We start from the raw sequence: 15999 nt of genomic DNA, 5'->3' as shown, positions 1-15999 counted from the left end.
GGAAAACCTCGTAAACCACGCTAATCTCGCTGTAAATTTGATTTGTCGATACGTAAAGTAATTCTGTTTGCATCAGAGGGTGATTAGGTCGAAGACGTTCACGCGCGAATTTTCTATACGACGTCAACGAACGTCAGATGTTGCTCTCCGAGTCATAACATTTCTGCCAGCTTACTTTCGAACGTATCCGAAGTTACGCTCGTTCGCGCAACCGTCATAAATCGTGGAAGATACACAAACGTTGCGCGCGAACGATTGCAACCGAGAATGAAATCGCGATCAAAGATCACGGGTAACGTGAAAAAATCGTGACGCTTCGAGCGTCGCTAAACTTCGAGTCGAACGATTATCTTACACATGTATAATAGATAGAACGCTATAAATCCCAGACAAATCTTTTCTATTCTACCACCAGATCCCTTGTCGCGTATTCTGCTCTGCCCCTTTCGTTTATTGCTTCCTGCATCCGTTTTTCTCCTGCCCCACGACACGATGAGAGAAATGGTTAAAGTGCGCGTATACGTGTCGTACATAAGTGCATATGTATACTAATTTCCTATTCTATGGATCGGAAATCGTTATCTTTCCAATTATCTCCGCGCGTTATTCGCGAGAGCAACGCGTCTCAAGTGAGATTTCCCATCGGTATAGCGATTACTTGGACGATAATTTGATTTCTTTCTTAATTAAAAGATATTATTGTTTAAGGAACGGAAATGGAAAACTTTCAAAGTTACTCGTTGCTCCGCTTGAACGATACTTTCAGGAGACCTAATCAAATTTATTTATTCGATATTCCTAATGGGAATCCTCTCCGACTGTTCAAAGACGGAAGGAAGTGTGTTGAGCGAAGTGAAAAGTTAACGGGAGACCTAATAGGAAGGGCTAAGAATAAAGTGACACAAATTCGTTGATAATATCCTCGCTTAACGCTGATAACTAAAAAAATTTCCAAAAATCTACCCGTATATAACCCCTTGAATTGTTTCTCGACGGAACCTCCGTTACGTATACTCAAACTAAGAAGACTATGGCAATGATCGTAGTCACTGGGAATAAGTCAGAGCTTGGAAAGCCTTGGGAACTTTGTCTAACGACTTTCGATCTCCACAAAGTTGCAATTCGGACGAGTACGTCGACTTTCCAAGTTATATATCGTCGTTAGAGTATCTAGGAGAAACTTAAGACACGTCTTATCGAATGAGGACGTTGACACACACGACTACTATACCTCCACACGTCTTATCATTAATATCACAGCGTGCACGGTCAAACGAGTCAGCATCGAGACGAGTGATCCTACGAGTGACGATTAGGAATCGAAAAAACGCCATTATCTTCCCGTTCCGTGGAAAAGCGTGTTCGCTCGGCTGGGAGCTTTTCCGTTTGCCCGTTTGCTCGGTAAACTCGATAAACTATTCGAAATCGCATACTTATGGACTAGAGCCTACGATTCTCTACTCGTGCCGAAAACCACGTGCACACGTGTCGTGTGCAGGCGTGAAAATCATCGCGGAGAACAGCGCGGAAGCATCGAATCACGCTTCGATATTAAATACGCGCGTTGCTCGTTCGCGACTGCATGAATTTCACATTATCTCTGAAAAAAGAAATCGTTGTTTGTTTAGTCGTGTATAGTATTTATGAAATAATCTTCCTTGAATCTCCGAAGCTATCGCGAGTCACCATATGAAAACATCGTGCTCGAATCGTGCATAATTTTTCCTTTCGCCGTGAGTAAATTCTAGTTGTTGAGATGTGCACGTTCGGAACGTCACGTGTGCACGTGAAGTTGGTGGACTCTTACGGACTGGTAATCAGACGGATATCGGAACGCGATTACCGCGTGTAACGCCTAACTCCGCTCCGAGTGGTGGAGGGTTCAAGATCGGTTCAAGATCGGTTCAAGATCGGTTCGAATCGATCGGAATCGCTACGAATCCGACGACAAACTCGATTCGCCTCCGATGTTATTCGATACCAGAATAACTAAAGAGTCTCGGTCGGTCTTGAAACTTTTAATCGATCCTGAAACTTTTAATCGGTCGCGAAGCCCCGTCGGGTCTTAAAACTACTAACGAAGTTCAAACATTCTGTATAAATACATAAATTCACGGATTCGTGAACGCTAAGTCCCCGATCTTCGTAATGCGTTCAACGCGTCCCTATTTAAATCTTCTTGAGTCGTTAAATCTTGAACGTATTAGGCGTGGAAATGTATTCCGTGCTTTCACGTTCAATAATTTATAACTTTAGTTTAAGTAGAAATATTTAATCGTCGCTGTGTTTGTATGTACCAACTTTCTCGATCTGGTCTCTATCGTAACGAATCTATACGTAACGTAACCTAAGTCCTAATATAGAGGCACAGAATTAATTTAAACACCTATCGAATCTCTTCGTCGATCTTCTAAGGATCGATAAATAATTCGCAGCTGCACGAATCAGTGAATTCAACGAGAATGCTCGTCGAGAGTTTCAAGACCCATCGAGCTCTTCGATAGTCCCTTCTGGCGTCGGATGACATTCAAAGGGAATCGAAAATTCAGTCTTGAACACCCGTCGCTGGTTACGAGAAAGTTCCTCGGAGGGAAACGTTCCGCAACACATGCTCGTGCTCGTGTGCGTGTCACGTCGCGAGTATCGTCAGGATCAGAAGCGAAAGAAGCCAGAAACGATCGGTGGATGGCCGATGCGTCCCGTGTCCTCTGCTGCGTGTGTCCCCAGCGCTCAATCGTTGGTTGTTAACGCGCGCTATCGGTACAGATTTCTCGGTTTCGAGGGCGTTCGAGCCGATCTGTGCTATGCATTTGACGAGGACCGTCGTAGCCCCGTTGACGTCCCCCAAGTACCCCGGTTCGAGTTCCACGCGTAGCCCGAGGCTGGTGGGTGTTGCCGCGAGGCTTGAGTTTCCACGTTCCGGGTATTGGATCGTCTTCTCGCTCGCAATCTGGGACGGAAACGAGCACGTTAATACGATCGTTCATGTGTGACGGAACTGCGTGCAACTAGGGGATGTATGCGTGGCTCGACAACTTCGCGAAGACAACCAGCGCAGGGTCCCGGTGATTGGAATCCCGCAAATTCGCGTTTCTACTTTCTGGACCGGTACGAAGGGACGGCGTTCGCTCGAATATCGACTTTCTCGTTGTTTAATTGGTGAAATATGCAGAGGGCGTGCGACTTTGATTTATACGAAATAAATAATGAAAGATCTGGAGAATAAAATATATATCTTTCGTGTCTCGACGTACACAGCCCTGTCCACGGTTTATTTACGCGAAAGTGTATGGGATCGTGGGATTTCATCCGGAATATAACGAGTAGGAATTTCACGAAATATATCGCCAGTGCGCGTACTGTTACGTCCAGGTGACTCCCATGAGGTCAGCGAGTTGTCGAGCTAAATTTGGAGGAAAGAACGAAATGAAAAGGGAAACGGGAACGGAGGTATAGAGAATGGGAGTCGATGCGGCGAGGCGACGAAACCGGAAAGGGGTTGTCCCGCGATTTTACCGGTTTACCGTTGATGACCCAACGAAGAGCAGCCTTAGGCACGGACGGCCATACGGTACAGTTCGCCGTCACGTCTTCCCCGACGGCATAATGCGAGGATGATAGGCCAGTGATCTCTGGACCTCGCTCGGGGAGTGCTGAAAATGATAGTTTCAAGCTGAGTTACGCAAAAGAAAGAAAAGAAGAGGAGGAGAGCAGGATCGCTCAGAAGAGCAGGATACACAGAGCAAGATACACGAAAAGCAAATAAAAATGTAAGACTTCTTCTCAAATCTTACACAGGTTATCTTAACACTAAACCTACCACTACGGGTCAAATGACCGTCTCTTTTGCGTATAGTTCTCATATACAATATATAAATTATATACAATTCTTTCATATATCATTGAATTCAGCATCACGTGTTGAATGATGAAACAAGCAGTGAAACAATTATAATAGATGTCAGCAGGTTTAATATTTATTAGAGTTAACCAAAAATTCGTGCGTTTTTTACGTTGCTTCAGTTTGTGCCATTTTTGGAATTCATTAAAATTGCTTTATATGCAAGTGTTACGTATCATTTCGTGGCTTTTGAAAAGCTCTTTCATATTTAATTATTAACTACATTAATTTATTGATCGTTTAATTTTTATTCGTTTCAATAAACTCATGAAAAATTCTGATATTCGTGTACTTTTGCCGAATATAATATTTTTCTACGTCAACGAGACGCGAACGATGAAGAGCATACGATCGATGAAATGGTACGACAAGGTCTCGTGTTCCCCGTGAACTAATCCACGTGCCCCGAAAAAACTTGGAAATATTTGTCACGCGATAATTGAAATCCCCGTTGTCGTAATTTCGTATCGCAATCACTTCGTAAATCGGCGCCTTTCATTTATATCAACGAGATAATAATCGTCTCGTCGGTTCACGGATAAAGCTCACTATGTTTGCGCGGGTCTTTGTTTGATTTCACGCACAACACGAACCATAGGCGTAACGATGACTCGACGCAACGAAAATGCAACGATAGTTGCAACGATAGTTGCAACGTCACCATAGAGATATCGTGGACGGAGCCGGGGAAAGATAGACCGGGCTGTAAGTGGAATATTCGGGTAAAGCGAGACATCGTCGTTCATTCGGACATACCCTTTTGGAAAGAAAGAGAAAAACAGTGATACCCTATCTATCAATGTTTTTATACTAATGTGGATGTAAGATATATACGGTGGGTGTAGAAACTTCTTTTTTATAAACAATGATATTCTATTCTTGGAAACCTCTAGAGTAGATACAGTAGAAAAGAAAATTAGTTATTCGTCTAAAGTGTGAAATTAATAAGAAGTATAGAAACAAGTAATTGTTGTTTGGACTATATCTATTCTAGATTTCTACTTCAATAAATGTATGTAAAAATTTCGAATGTGTCTTTGAATTTTTCTTAAAAATTGGCACGAATTTCCAACCCAATATAAAAGATGACCAACTATCGTTAACATAAGAATGAATCTATAATATCTCTATGTTCATGTCACATGTATTGTATAACTAAAAAATGACGGAATTCTTATTTACATAAAAAGCGTCTAGAGCGAATAAAAGTCAAACATCATTCAATCGGTAACTTGATCAATAAAAATGACACGTTCAAGTCGTAATTCACTTATCCAAATGAAAGTCCGATCGTTTCGTTATCCAAAGAAAATTACCCAGAACCCAGAACCTATCGCCAGTGACTGTTTATGGTAACGCCGTGACGAAGTATTACACAAGAAACCTAAACGTTTTACAATTGTCAACCGTGGCAACCATAATTGTATAACTTATCGTGCGATAAGTCGTTAAGCCCGTGGCCCGTATAGCAGAGATTAGAGCCATCAACGGCTTACGATAATTTCTTGGATGCATACAATTATCACGGTTATCTACCGCAACCTTAACCATAAATTCTAACTCAGAACGACATTGGGAAGCAAACGGGAACGAAATGGTGGCTCGCAAAGCGTACACTTACCGATCACAGTCAGGTTGGCCGTCCGGTAGGTAGTGGCGAACGACGGTGCTTCAGTGGAGACTTCGCACTTGTACTGTCCCGAGCTCGTCACGCCTAGGTCCCTCAGCCTGATTGATTTTTCGTTTTTCCACTTCTTCTGCGAACATTGTACAAAGACGTGAAGCGTTCTTTTTCTCTCAGCGCGTCGCGAACCATGAGGCGGATCCGTCCCAGGCACGAAAGAGACAAAAGGAACGGGAAAATGCTTACGTCGATGTTTACGCCTGGCTGCGGAAACGTTTGTATCCTGGGATTATACTCCGGCACGTATCGAAAGAACTCGTGATCGTCCTTGTACCATTTCACCGAGTAAAGCCCGCTCCGGCCGAACAGTCGCCATTCGCATCCCAGCTCCACCGAGGATCCCACTTTGGCCTCGCTTGGCACTTTGATTTCCACCTCGATGTCCCCGGCTGAAACAGATTACGGATGTTTCGGCCTGCGTATCGACTTACAGTAACTCCTTACCTCCACTTGGAATTTGTGTTAGGGATTCGAGACCAGGAATGATCCCGCCACTGTTTATCTTCCCACAACTCCGGCGACCAGAACTCGAGGATCAGCTAAATTTTAGACCAAGTCAACGCGTACGAGTTCAGTTGTCTAGCGTAAGACACTAAATTCTACGATTAATATTTATTTTATTTTTTTTTACAGATCTCGTCCAGTCGAAATTTGCGTTTAGAAGAGACCGTTGACCAATCTCTGAATTCGATAACGTTTTCGCAAGAGGAAAGCAGTGGTGCAAGACACGCTTGGAAGGAAGAGAATAGAAGAGAAGAGAATAGAAACCAGGGAAACACCGGCGTAACGGTCAATCGGTTTGGCAACGATTAAAGTTACCGTGACGTTAATTTAGAGAAACAGAAATGGAGCAAAGTTGGAGCAGTCACGCTTACCGAAACCACCGAAATCGTTGGCCAGTTTACCAACGGTCTCCGACGGTTCGAACCTTGGGTAAAGGCGCCTTGTTAACGGTGTCTTCCGAAATCGATGGTCCGCTTGCTCGGCCATGGAATTCAACCGTTCGGCAAAGCAGCCATTCAACCATCCAGTCATCCAACAACCCCGGACGAACATCCGCGATTCAACAAACGGTCCCCATTTGCATACGTCTGTTCGCCGATCCGTTCACGGAAACTTGCTATTCCGCGCTATCTTGTCGATCGTTACCATGTGTACGCGCGTAATTAGCAATGAGCCGCGAAAATTGCTCGCGATATTCTAGCCTGTATTCACTGTTTAGTCCTAATTTGCGAATATCGAGTATCGTAGCTGGAACTTTGAAGCATTGTTACACGTTTTTAAATAGGAACGTATCATCGGAAGCGTGATATTTAAAGAAATGACACGCAATTAGCCGTTCTTGTCATTATATTATTTAACGTATTCGTGGATGTAATCGTTATTAATATAGAAACAAAGGAGATTCAATTTAGCCGACTGCTACCCATTAGGCAAATCTGCCCTAAATTACACGGTGGATGCATAGACGCCCGCCGTCCTAAAGGGGAGGCTGTGTCGTTTGGGATTACTCGAAACGATCCGAACCCAACCTGACTCGATTTTATCCGGGCATAGAAACGCAACCAGCGTTCCCGGTTAGACGTCCGAACGACAAACACGAGGAACGGCTTGGAGGAATGCACGAGGAACACGAGGTACTTATAGAGGGTTGCGGTGGAACACGACAAAGCGTGGAAATAGCTGGCAGTCTCCAATTAAACGTTATCCGTGGTAGACCTTCAATTATAGGCCGGCTGATTGAACGGCGCGGTACAGATGCAATTCGATTTTCGAATTGGCGGCTAATTGCCGCTTCGGGTGTCCCAAAACGCCGCGGAATGACACAAAATACCGTGACGCGCGCGAAAGCAACGACAAGTGGCGCAAAATACTGCGAAACGTTTGCGATACGGGGGCATTAAGGGTTTATAGATCACGGACGGGAGGCTTTGGGCAGCTGGAGGGCCTCCAGAGATTAATTTTGAATGTTTGGAGACATGCCTTCTCGCTCTTAACGAATAGATGAAAGGAAATTTAATTTTGACGAAGGTAGAAATCGTTATAGAAACCCGTCGCATCGATAGTCATTAGATTACACAAGAAAAACTCGCGATAATTATCAGTGCATCCAATTTAACGCTTCTGGAGATGTCGTTCCCCGCGGTGCCTGCAACTCAGGTACCCGCAAAATCTTAATTTGGCAGAGTACGTAGATTGCAATAGCGGTCGCTGATAAATGAGAGTCGCGGGGAGTTTCGCATCGGGAACAAAAGGACGGCGGAAAAAGCGAGTTATCGGCCCTTGCGGCAATGCGCGGCACAAGTTTGATTCATTGCCAAAAAAGGAGTCGTTGTATACGCTATTACGTCTTAATAACGGGAGACGGTGCCAACGGTGTACCATACCCTGTTCAACGCCTTCCAACTTCCGAGTCGGAAGCGGACAGATCTCGTATCAATGACCTACTGTCCAGACACGGACAGTCACACCCGAGACTAATTAAGTAACAGTCGAACGTCGATGAACCCTTCTCCGTTTCCACTTACGCTCCGCTTCGCACTTCAAAACCCATTTCCACTGAGGGATGTTCGATCCTTGAAACCTTGTAGATATAGATACAGGAATATTACACGATAGTAAGATAACGAAAGGAATAAAAGTATTCTTTGATGGTAGAAATGTAGATCCATGAGACTGGACGTATTCTACAATTAATTTCCAACGAAAAGTTCTTCTTAGACATTTTTTCTAAGTACCCCTTATTTCAAGAGGATTTTCACTTTTAATTTTTTTCTTCTGTGTGTTTCGACTTTACACTTTTTAACCGGCGATAACTCCATCAACTTGAAGCGAAAAATTAGGTCAAAGTTAATATTGTGACAATTTCTTAAAGTTCAACTTTTCCGTTTTCCGGTTTTATCATTCACGCGAGATATCACAGTCTAAACTGTAATTACCTCACAGCTCCCACCCAAATAAATGACGAACTTACTACACGTGTACGACGAACCTCGGAACAATCGAAAGAAGTTTATTTTAGGAGAAATGAAACTCAAACAACAGCTCGAAGGAACAAGTGCCCCGTAGAAAAATATTTACCTCAAATATCTGTATCCCTATTTCCGTTAGCTACCTAGATGAAATCGAAAAATATCCGATACAATATTTCTCGTTTCGATATAAGTTTCAGGGTTCTATCGCGTCAGGTGTCCAAAATAGGAGAATAAAAAAGCAACACTATAACGGAAAACGGATTTCCATGCGCGTGAAATGAAAACCACAGTCACGGCGCGGGACAAGAAAAGCGAGAAGAATGATAGGCATTTATAAAGGGCGCGACGCACGCTGGCTCGAAAACTCCAATGTACGAAAACTCAAAATAAGCAAATGTATGGGTCGGGTTATGTAAATTTGCAACAGCTATCGAGATCGTCCTTGTTTCCATAGGCCGTATCGCGCAGCCATCGGGACGCTAAATCGGTTTTTCTCGCCGTATTATTCGCGATTTTTCTATTCGATTCATCAATTTTCCTTATCCCAACTGCGCGATACAGCGGAAGTTCGTTGGAAAATTTCCCACGCCTCGATCCGCTTAAACTTTCGCGTCCTCCGAATTGCAAATCGAACGCGTCGAAATCTCGATTGTTTTGGAAGGCAAAGAACGCGAGGAAAGTCCCGATTTTTCGCGTTTGAAGTTTCTTTCCGTTGGAACGAGCTACGATTGTCGCACTTCCTCTCCAGGGAATTTTCTACCAGCAATAGAAGGTTCGAACAATTTCGTTTTACGCTTAGAATCACAGAAAATAATTAAATAACGTTGTCTTTGATCGAAACCGAGTTCCGTCGTCTTCGCAGAAAATTTGTATATTTATTTTCAGCAATTATAGCCACTCAAGATGATTCGAGCGAAGATATTTTCCTGGACGTTTTCTTATTAATTTTGTTTAATTCGGATAGCATTTTAGTTTGCTTTAATTAGAAATGTCTCAGTTGGTGCTTATATACTGGCAGAAAGAAACTTGCTGGATATGCTTTGAGCGCAAATTAGAGACGGAAACCGTCGGCGTCGTGTAGCTTTTTTTTGTATTTTAGAATTTGTTTTTTTTACGGAGAGTGTTGATTGCCCAGCAGGCCCAAGGCTTTCTAATAAAATACATTCTATGCGGAGCAAGCCCGAACGTAAAATAACTTCAAAAGTTTGTACATTTTACCCGCGCCAAAGAAAAGACTCGCGAGTCCGCCTCTGGGAGATGGAACGATCCCGTTTGCAAATAAACGATAAAACGTTGGCCTGTCGTTTCGTTGATGTCGTCGCCGTCGTCGTTTGTTTGTAAACCATTAGCGAGCAAGTGGCGAAGGTTAATTGTGCTCGGAAGACTGGCTTCCGACCCTTCGGAATTGCAATCGCTCATTTCTTTTAGTTCCCGTCGCTCGCCCTTTGTTTCTCCTTCTCGTCACTTGACTCACACCGAGCACTGTCCGCGTATAAAATTCTCGTTTTTTTTTTTTTCGTCTCTTCCATTCTTTCCTCGCATTTCCCTTTTGTCCGCGCTACATTCGGCCCCCTGCTCACCCTCGTTTCATTAAGCCCAATCTCGTTCCACCCGAAACGCGGTTGGTTGTTGCGGTCCTGCGGAAAACGAATCTACCGGGTGATTTCGGTAACTGGAACAACCCCTCGTTTAAGCTTCTTTAGTTCCCTCCTAAACAATGACACGAAAATTGACCCAGGCAAAAGTTGAATCCCGCGCGCATTGTTCTATCAGCGTTCGATCGAGCCGACGATTTCATCGACAATGCGAAATTAATCGAACGGGACGATTAAAAAATGTTTCATCCCGGTTTCCCAGCAAAGCTTCATATTTTACGAGCCGAGCTATGGTGTCGAGTGACCCTTTCGGTCAGATCGACAACTTTTCTGCCTCGTTACCAGAAAACGACGCCACGTCGTTTACCGACGACAACTTTCCCGAGTAAAAACTACTTACGTTAGCGGGGAAAAAACCCGGCCCGAAACGTTACTCGCGGCGAGTTCAGCGAGCTCAGGTACGCGGTACGAAAGTTTCTTTAAGCTCGTTGTCTCCATTCTCGAGGATACAGCCATCGACGCGGAGGACGGCTCCCTTCAAGTTCGAAACTCCCGTCGAGCTGGCCGGGAGATGGCAAATCAAGTTTTTCTCGTTTCCGTGTCTTTTTTTTTTTTTTTTTTTTTTCTTTTTTATTCCGACCGCGTCGAGCAGCGTTGAAGCGGCCGAACGATCACCCGCGAACGACGAAAACCTATTTGCAGCCGACACGGCGAAGAACTGTTCCAGAATCGCGGATCGCTTTTGGAAAGTTAAGGACGAGGGTAACAGACACGGACGGCTACGTGACACGCGTGCGATACAAGCATCGAGGAGAACCGATGCCGTGAAAACTGTAAAACGATTCTTCGAGAACCGTTCGCCTTCCTGTTTCATCAACGCCGGCATCTTTTCCTCGATTTTCAACGAGGGTTGGTTCACCAAATATGAAACAGTAATTCGAGATCAGCCCTGGCAATACCGACCCTTTTTAGTAGTCGACACACGAGATAGGTGTGTATAGCAGTTGAGAATAGCTTCGATAAAACTTTTGTTGAGGGTGTAGACGTCTCGAGATGAATCATTGTCGGTTAAAGCTTCACTGATCGGTAATTAATCGGTTCTCTACTATGCCAATCAATACTTTGTTACGAATTACAAAATTTAATTATATCAGCCCATAATTATGAAAGTGGTCTAAGCCAATTTCAAACTAAATTAATTCAATCTTTTTTTCCAAGAAATATATAACTTAGACCACTTTCATAATTATGGGCACACGTGTCCAATAGTTACTGGCCAGTAAGGTGTTACGAGATTGACCTGACCAAATAATACCCCAATTTTCGAGAACTTTTAACGAAGAACGTATATCGTTCACTGTTTTAATACTGCCCCTGCCTAAGACGCGATCGATCGTGGCGAAAAGCGGAAATGATTCACCATCGAAACAGACTTCTTTAAGATAAATAGAGTAGAAAGGGGCGGGTTGTGGCGGACGAACGGGGTTGCTTCTTTTTCGAACGAAGGGCAAGAAGCAGGAGGACTCGAAAAGCGATGTTTCGCGAGTCTGAAAATTGCTCGCGTATTCCTTGATCTTTGATTCGAGGAATCTCGCCGTGAAGTGGCTTTCAACGATGCTTGGAATACCTGCAAAGGTAAACGTGGGAATGGAAAATGCGAAGGAATACTTACTCTTGTCAGAATTCGCCGGTGCTCCGATCAGCTGAATCGCGAATACAATCCAAAGCATCGAGCGTCCTCGGAGGAAGGCGCGGGTCGAACTCGGTGTCCTCGATCGCCTGATCGTCGACGGAACGGTAGCTGATCCCTGAGGAGATCGATTCGAAGATCGAGGCGGGACGGTTCGATCGCCGACCCCTCGCGAAATCATCCTCCGCGTTTCTACACGCGGCACACCCATCGCACAATACCGCGCGTTAAACTTCCCTTCCGTCAATTCTGTCTCGCTATCTATCTATCCTCCAGCCTCTGCTTCCGCCGCATTTCTCTTTACGTTCTTAGATCAATCCGAAAGCGAACGTTTGTTTCAATATTTTGCGATCGAGTTGGCACAAGCATCTATCAACGATTTGCCTTCCGGAAGAGTCTTAGCGATGAATTCTTTCCGCTTACTTTGTTACCACCGATTTCAATGAAACGTGGCGAAGGTGTGGGGGAGGAGCGCAGCTGTCTCCTAAATTCTGTACGAAAGAGTGAAACGAGCTTTTTCTTTTACGCGATCTATTTATATTCAACTCGAGATTTAAATTGAAGATTTGTTTCGATATCTCTCGTAAGATTATTATTTAGAATAATTAAAATGGTGGATTTATGCAGGGTGGTGGGTTTTCCCTCAAAGATCAGTGAGTAGCGTTCCTGGATTGGAGCAATGAAAATTTGCGCAGAATTTCATTAAAATCTGGTGGTTCGCGATGATCCCTCGTTAATCGCGAGCCTTCAAAGGCTGAATAAAGTGTCTGACCCAGTACCGTCCACAATCCCCTTCATAGTTCAACTTGTCAGCCGCAGAACAGTGGTTCAGTCGCTTCGGATTTAATTGTGAAAATCTTTTTGTGAACCTCGCTTTTCGCACCGACTTTCATTCACTTTACAAATAATGGATAAATGACTCGACAATTATCGCTTTAACAACACTTGTTCGCACCCTCGAAACGGATGAAAGAAATCAATTTTTTCTGATTATCTAAACAAACAAAAAAAAAAAAAGAAACTTTCGCGCTTACCGCAAAAATAGTTATAATTAATGGTCGAAACTGTTTAAAAGTGATTACAGAACGAAGCATAATAGACTCGTCTTACGCGATTAATAGTTCGCTTCGTAGCATGGAGTGAAAACTTTGAACGCAACTTTCAACTTCAAACTTTAATCTTCTTTCCTGAAATTCATATTCCAAACCAGAAATTTCAATATTCATGAGTGCTCTAGATACACCGTTTATTCGCTTTTAATTACATATTTATTACCATTAACGCTTGAGCCCTTTCGACAACAATTAATTAAATGGAATCGTACGCGTAAAAGGAGGAAACGAAACGAAATGAATTTTCAGCGAGCGAGAGAACCTATACGAAAAAAAATAAAGCGGGCCATTTTTATAGAAAATCGTCTTACCTTAACTTTCGGTAATAACTACTTTTACAAGATTGACTTCTTACGTCGGTCGGAGGGTGCGATAGAGGTAGAGCCACCCTAGCGGTTACTTTAAAAATACTTTGAGAACTATTCCCCGAAGGCTCGCTGAAAGCGCAGGAAAAAAGTCAGGTCTGCCGGAGCATTTGAATAACGTATCGGCGTGTTTGAACATAGAGCGACTGACCTAGAATGTATTAGGCGGGTTCGTGGTAACGCGTCGCGTGGTCCTGTGCAGCGCCGCGCCTTTGTCGAACGGGTTAGGGCGCGGTAGGACGGAATAGGACGCAGTGTACGCGAAACAGGACGGAACGAGATCGTGTATATAGCGCACGAAACGACACGACACGCGACACGGCACCTCATCACCTGGACACGATGGTATCCTCGGCCATTCGACGCGTACGGTCGGCTGTAATGGAGAACGGACAACGGAACCGGAAGGGTCGACGGATGGTAACGAGAACCGATGATCAGTTTCGCGGTTCCGCGCGTGGGCGGGTCTCCCCTATTTTTGGGAAGGAGCGACGCGTTAGAAAAGGCGGAAGGACTGGCGCGTAGGGTGACGGCGGAGAAGTTTCGACGCAAAGTATGACAGAAAAGTCGGAAGTGGACGATGGAACGGGAGAGATCGAAAGGTTTGGAAGCGGAGAGATCGAGGGAGAGATTTCGTGATAAGTGGCGTTGGAGGGAACAGCGTGAAATATAGGCGGAACTGCGTGCGTCGACCGTTTTCCCACGACCTGGACGGCAACGTGTTACCGCGTCGAAACGCCCGGCGGTACTGGCGAACGAGAGGAAGAAGAGCACCGACGGCGACCCCTTCGTTGGGTGGTCCGTCGAATACGAGCGAAGCGGGAGAACTATGTATACGGGGTGTCCCGGTTAAATCCACGGGGATATCTTCGAAACGACTAGCGTTGTTTAAAATCAATATTTATTTTTACACGGGTTGTTTACCTACGCGTGGCAAACATTTTAGGGGATGATTCTATCGGGCAAGGTGGGACGATAAGCGAGATTAATGAGATCGCGTTACCGGAACACATTACGCGTTTTGACTGTTATCGAAACATAAACAGAGGCGATTGGGAGTAGGCGGAATAAAATATAACCAAATGGAATATAATTAATTCAAAGGTATGATACAAAGGAACTGAAAACGAGATGCTTGTGCCAATTAAATTGGAAGGAAAAGAAAGGCGCGTCTACGAAAAGGTAGACGTCGTTATTCATGGCGACGATTTTGCTGAAAAATCTAATCAGATTTGAGATGAAAATGTGAAACTTAGCTCTCGAGCTTTTTACCGGCGAAACAAACGACGACGCTCCGTTTTAGGTACATTTTTCATCGTTACCGAATCCCCTGAAGACTGGTCCCGAAGATTGGCAGCTTGAAACCTTTCCCGTCTGATGACGTCGGGTAACTTTTACACTTACATATAAAAAAGAAGGAATGTTCAATGGTTAAAAAATGGATATCTGAGGCAGAAGGGCGCAGTTGCTTGGCGACGTTCGTTCCCTCCTTTCTCTGAGTACGCTACTGCTTTACGAGATACTTCATATTTTATGTCAGGGCATTACTTTATTTCAGCAGGTATTCAAACGCTCCGTCGTTGCAGTCTGGGCAGTTTTTTTTTTCTCGCTACTTTACATTTTTCATTATATATTTGAATAATGTAACAATTATACCCGTGGGATCAGTTTTAATCTCAACTTTCGTGCGATTATCTACCGATCTCCTCGTCGGAAAACGCACGACTCCTGCCAGCGGAGTCGGAAAATGAAAATGAAAATTCAAAGACGTACCATAAAATTCGAAGCAAATAAGGACAAAGTAAATATCATCCCTTTTGTACAAACATCGCCGCATATAGATAGACTTTTGGAACACTCTGTATCGCGTGTACGCTTTCTTTGTTTGCGTAATAAGAATACCATCGATCGATCAATATTGAAATATATTTGAAACGAAAGATGAATGGCTTCGAGGGGAAGATAATCTGTTGTCAATAGTGTTTTTGCAGCCGCAGGTGTAGCGGAGATACGAAGATCAAGTTTTTTAATCGTACTATATACTCTTTAATGTATTAATCGATGCAGCTTTTCGTTCTGCATATTACGATATCTGTTCCTAGAAGCCGTTACTTTGAAAGATGCATCCGTTTGCCGTGTCGTCCGACGATTGTAATAATTTCGATACTGAAATGTTTGGTACGCATCGACGGATAAGAACTTCGAAAACAGTTAATTATAGTCCACGCGATACCAATTTTTTATAAATATTTATACAAGGCGTTAGAAACAACGCGTCCAAGTATCAAAGCGAACGAGTGCTCTATCAAATGAAAATTAATACATCTTCTAAATCAGGGTTGGGAAGATTGCTCGCATATTTGATCGACCACGTCAGTTATCTCTCCTCCGTTTATAAATGAAGGGATCTCGACCAGCGTTGATTTTAATCGAATAAAAAATGGCTCGTTTGCGGGTTTCCGAGGAAACCATTAATTCATATTTGAAATCTTTGATGGATGAACTTCTCCCTCGAGACGAACAAAAGGATTTGAGGAACGTTGCTCGATAAAATTTCGGGATTTCGGGTGGATAAGCGAGACACCCCGTATAGGGGGTAGCGTCGACAGCAAGGATGGCGCTGCCGACATTCTCGAACTCGCTCCAACCTGAGAGACGAAGAAAAATGGTTAGGGTG

General features: G+C 43.9%; 1 protein-coding gene across 4 annotated transcripts; it reads right to left on the bottom strand.

Moving 5' to 3' along the window:
- Positions 1 to 1154: 1154 nt before the first annotated feature.
- Positions 1155 to 15424, bottom strand: LOC128887828 (uncharacterized). Of its 4 annotated transcripts, XM_054144197.1 has the most exons (7): positions 13474 to 15424; positions 13269 to 13394; positions 11828 to 12336; positions 5772 to 5974; positions 5523 to 5658; positions 3517 to 3653; positions 1155 to 2950 (listed from the first exon to the last, which is right to left on the bottom strand). In XM_054144197.1, exons 3-7 carry the CDS (start codon positions 12054 to 12056, stop codon positions 2630 to 2632), a joined length of 1026 nt encoding a protein of 341 aa, XP_054000172.1. In that variant the 5' UTR covers positions 12057 to 12336; positions 13269 to 13394; positions 13474 to 15424; the 3' UTR covers positions 1155 to 2629. The 4 variants fall into 4 exon arrangements, with proteins under 4 accessions (XP_054000172.1, XP_054000175.1, XP_054000174.1 ...); XM_054144200.1 differs by having other exon boundaries at positions 5523 to 5655; positions 13269 to 15424; XM_054144199.1 differs by lacking the exon at positions 13269 to 13394.
- Between the last annotated feature and the right edge of the window lie 575 nt (positions 15425 to 15999).

Source organism: Hylaeus anthracinus, unplaced genomic scaffold (genome assembly GCF_026225885.1).
Source record: "Hylaeus anthracinus isolate JK02 unplaced genomic scaffold, UHH_iyHylAnth1.0_haploid 11989, whole genome shotgun sequence".
Lineage (NCBI taxonomy): Eukaryota > Metazoa > Arthropoda > Insecta > Hymenoptera > Colletidae > Hylaeus > Hylaeus anthracinus.
The sequence above is the reverse complement of the archived record's forward strand: the minus strand, read 5'-3'. Positions and strand labels throughout refer to the sequence as shown.

What these genes read in the sequence shown, in the direction of transcription:
- LOC128887828 (XM_054144197.1), bottom strand. Translation starts at nt 12,056, where the DNA reads ATGGGTGTGCCGCGTGTAGAAACGCGGAGGATGATTTCGCGAGGGGTC. An exon ending in GGCCAACCTGACTGTGATCG is followed by an intron (nt 3,654 to 5,522) that starts GTAAGTGTACGC and finishes TATCATTTTCAG; the next exon opens with CACTCCCCGAGCGAGGTCCA. An exon ending in GGGTCATCAACGGTAAACCG is followed by an intron (nt 2,951 to 3,516) that starts GTAAAATCGCGG and finishes TTTCCGTCCCAG; the next exon opens with ATTGCGAGCGAGAAGACGAT.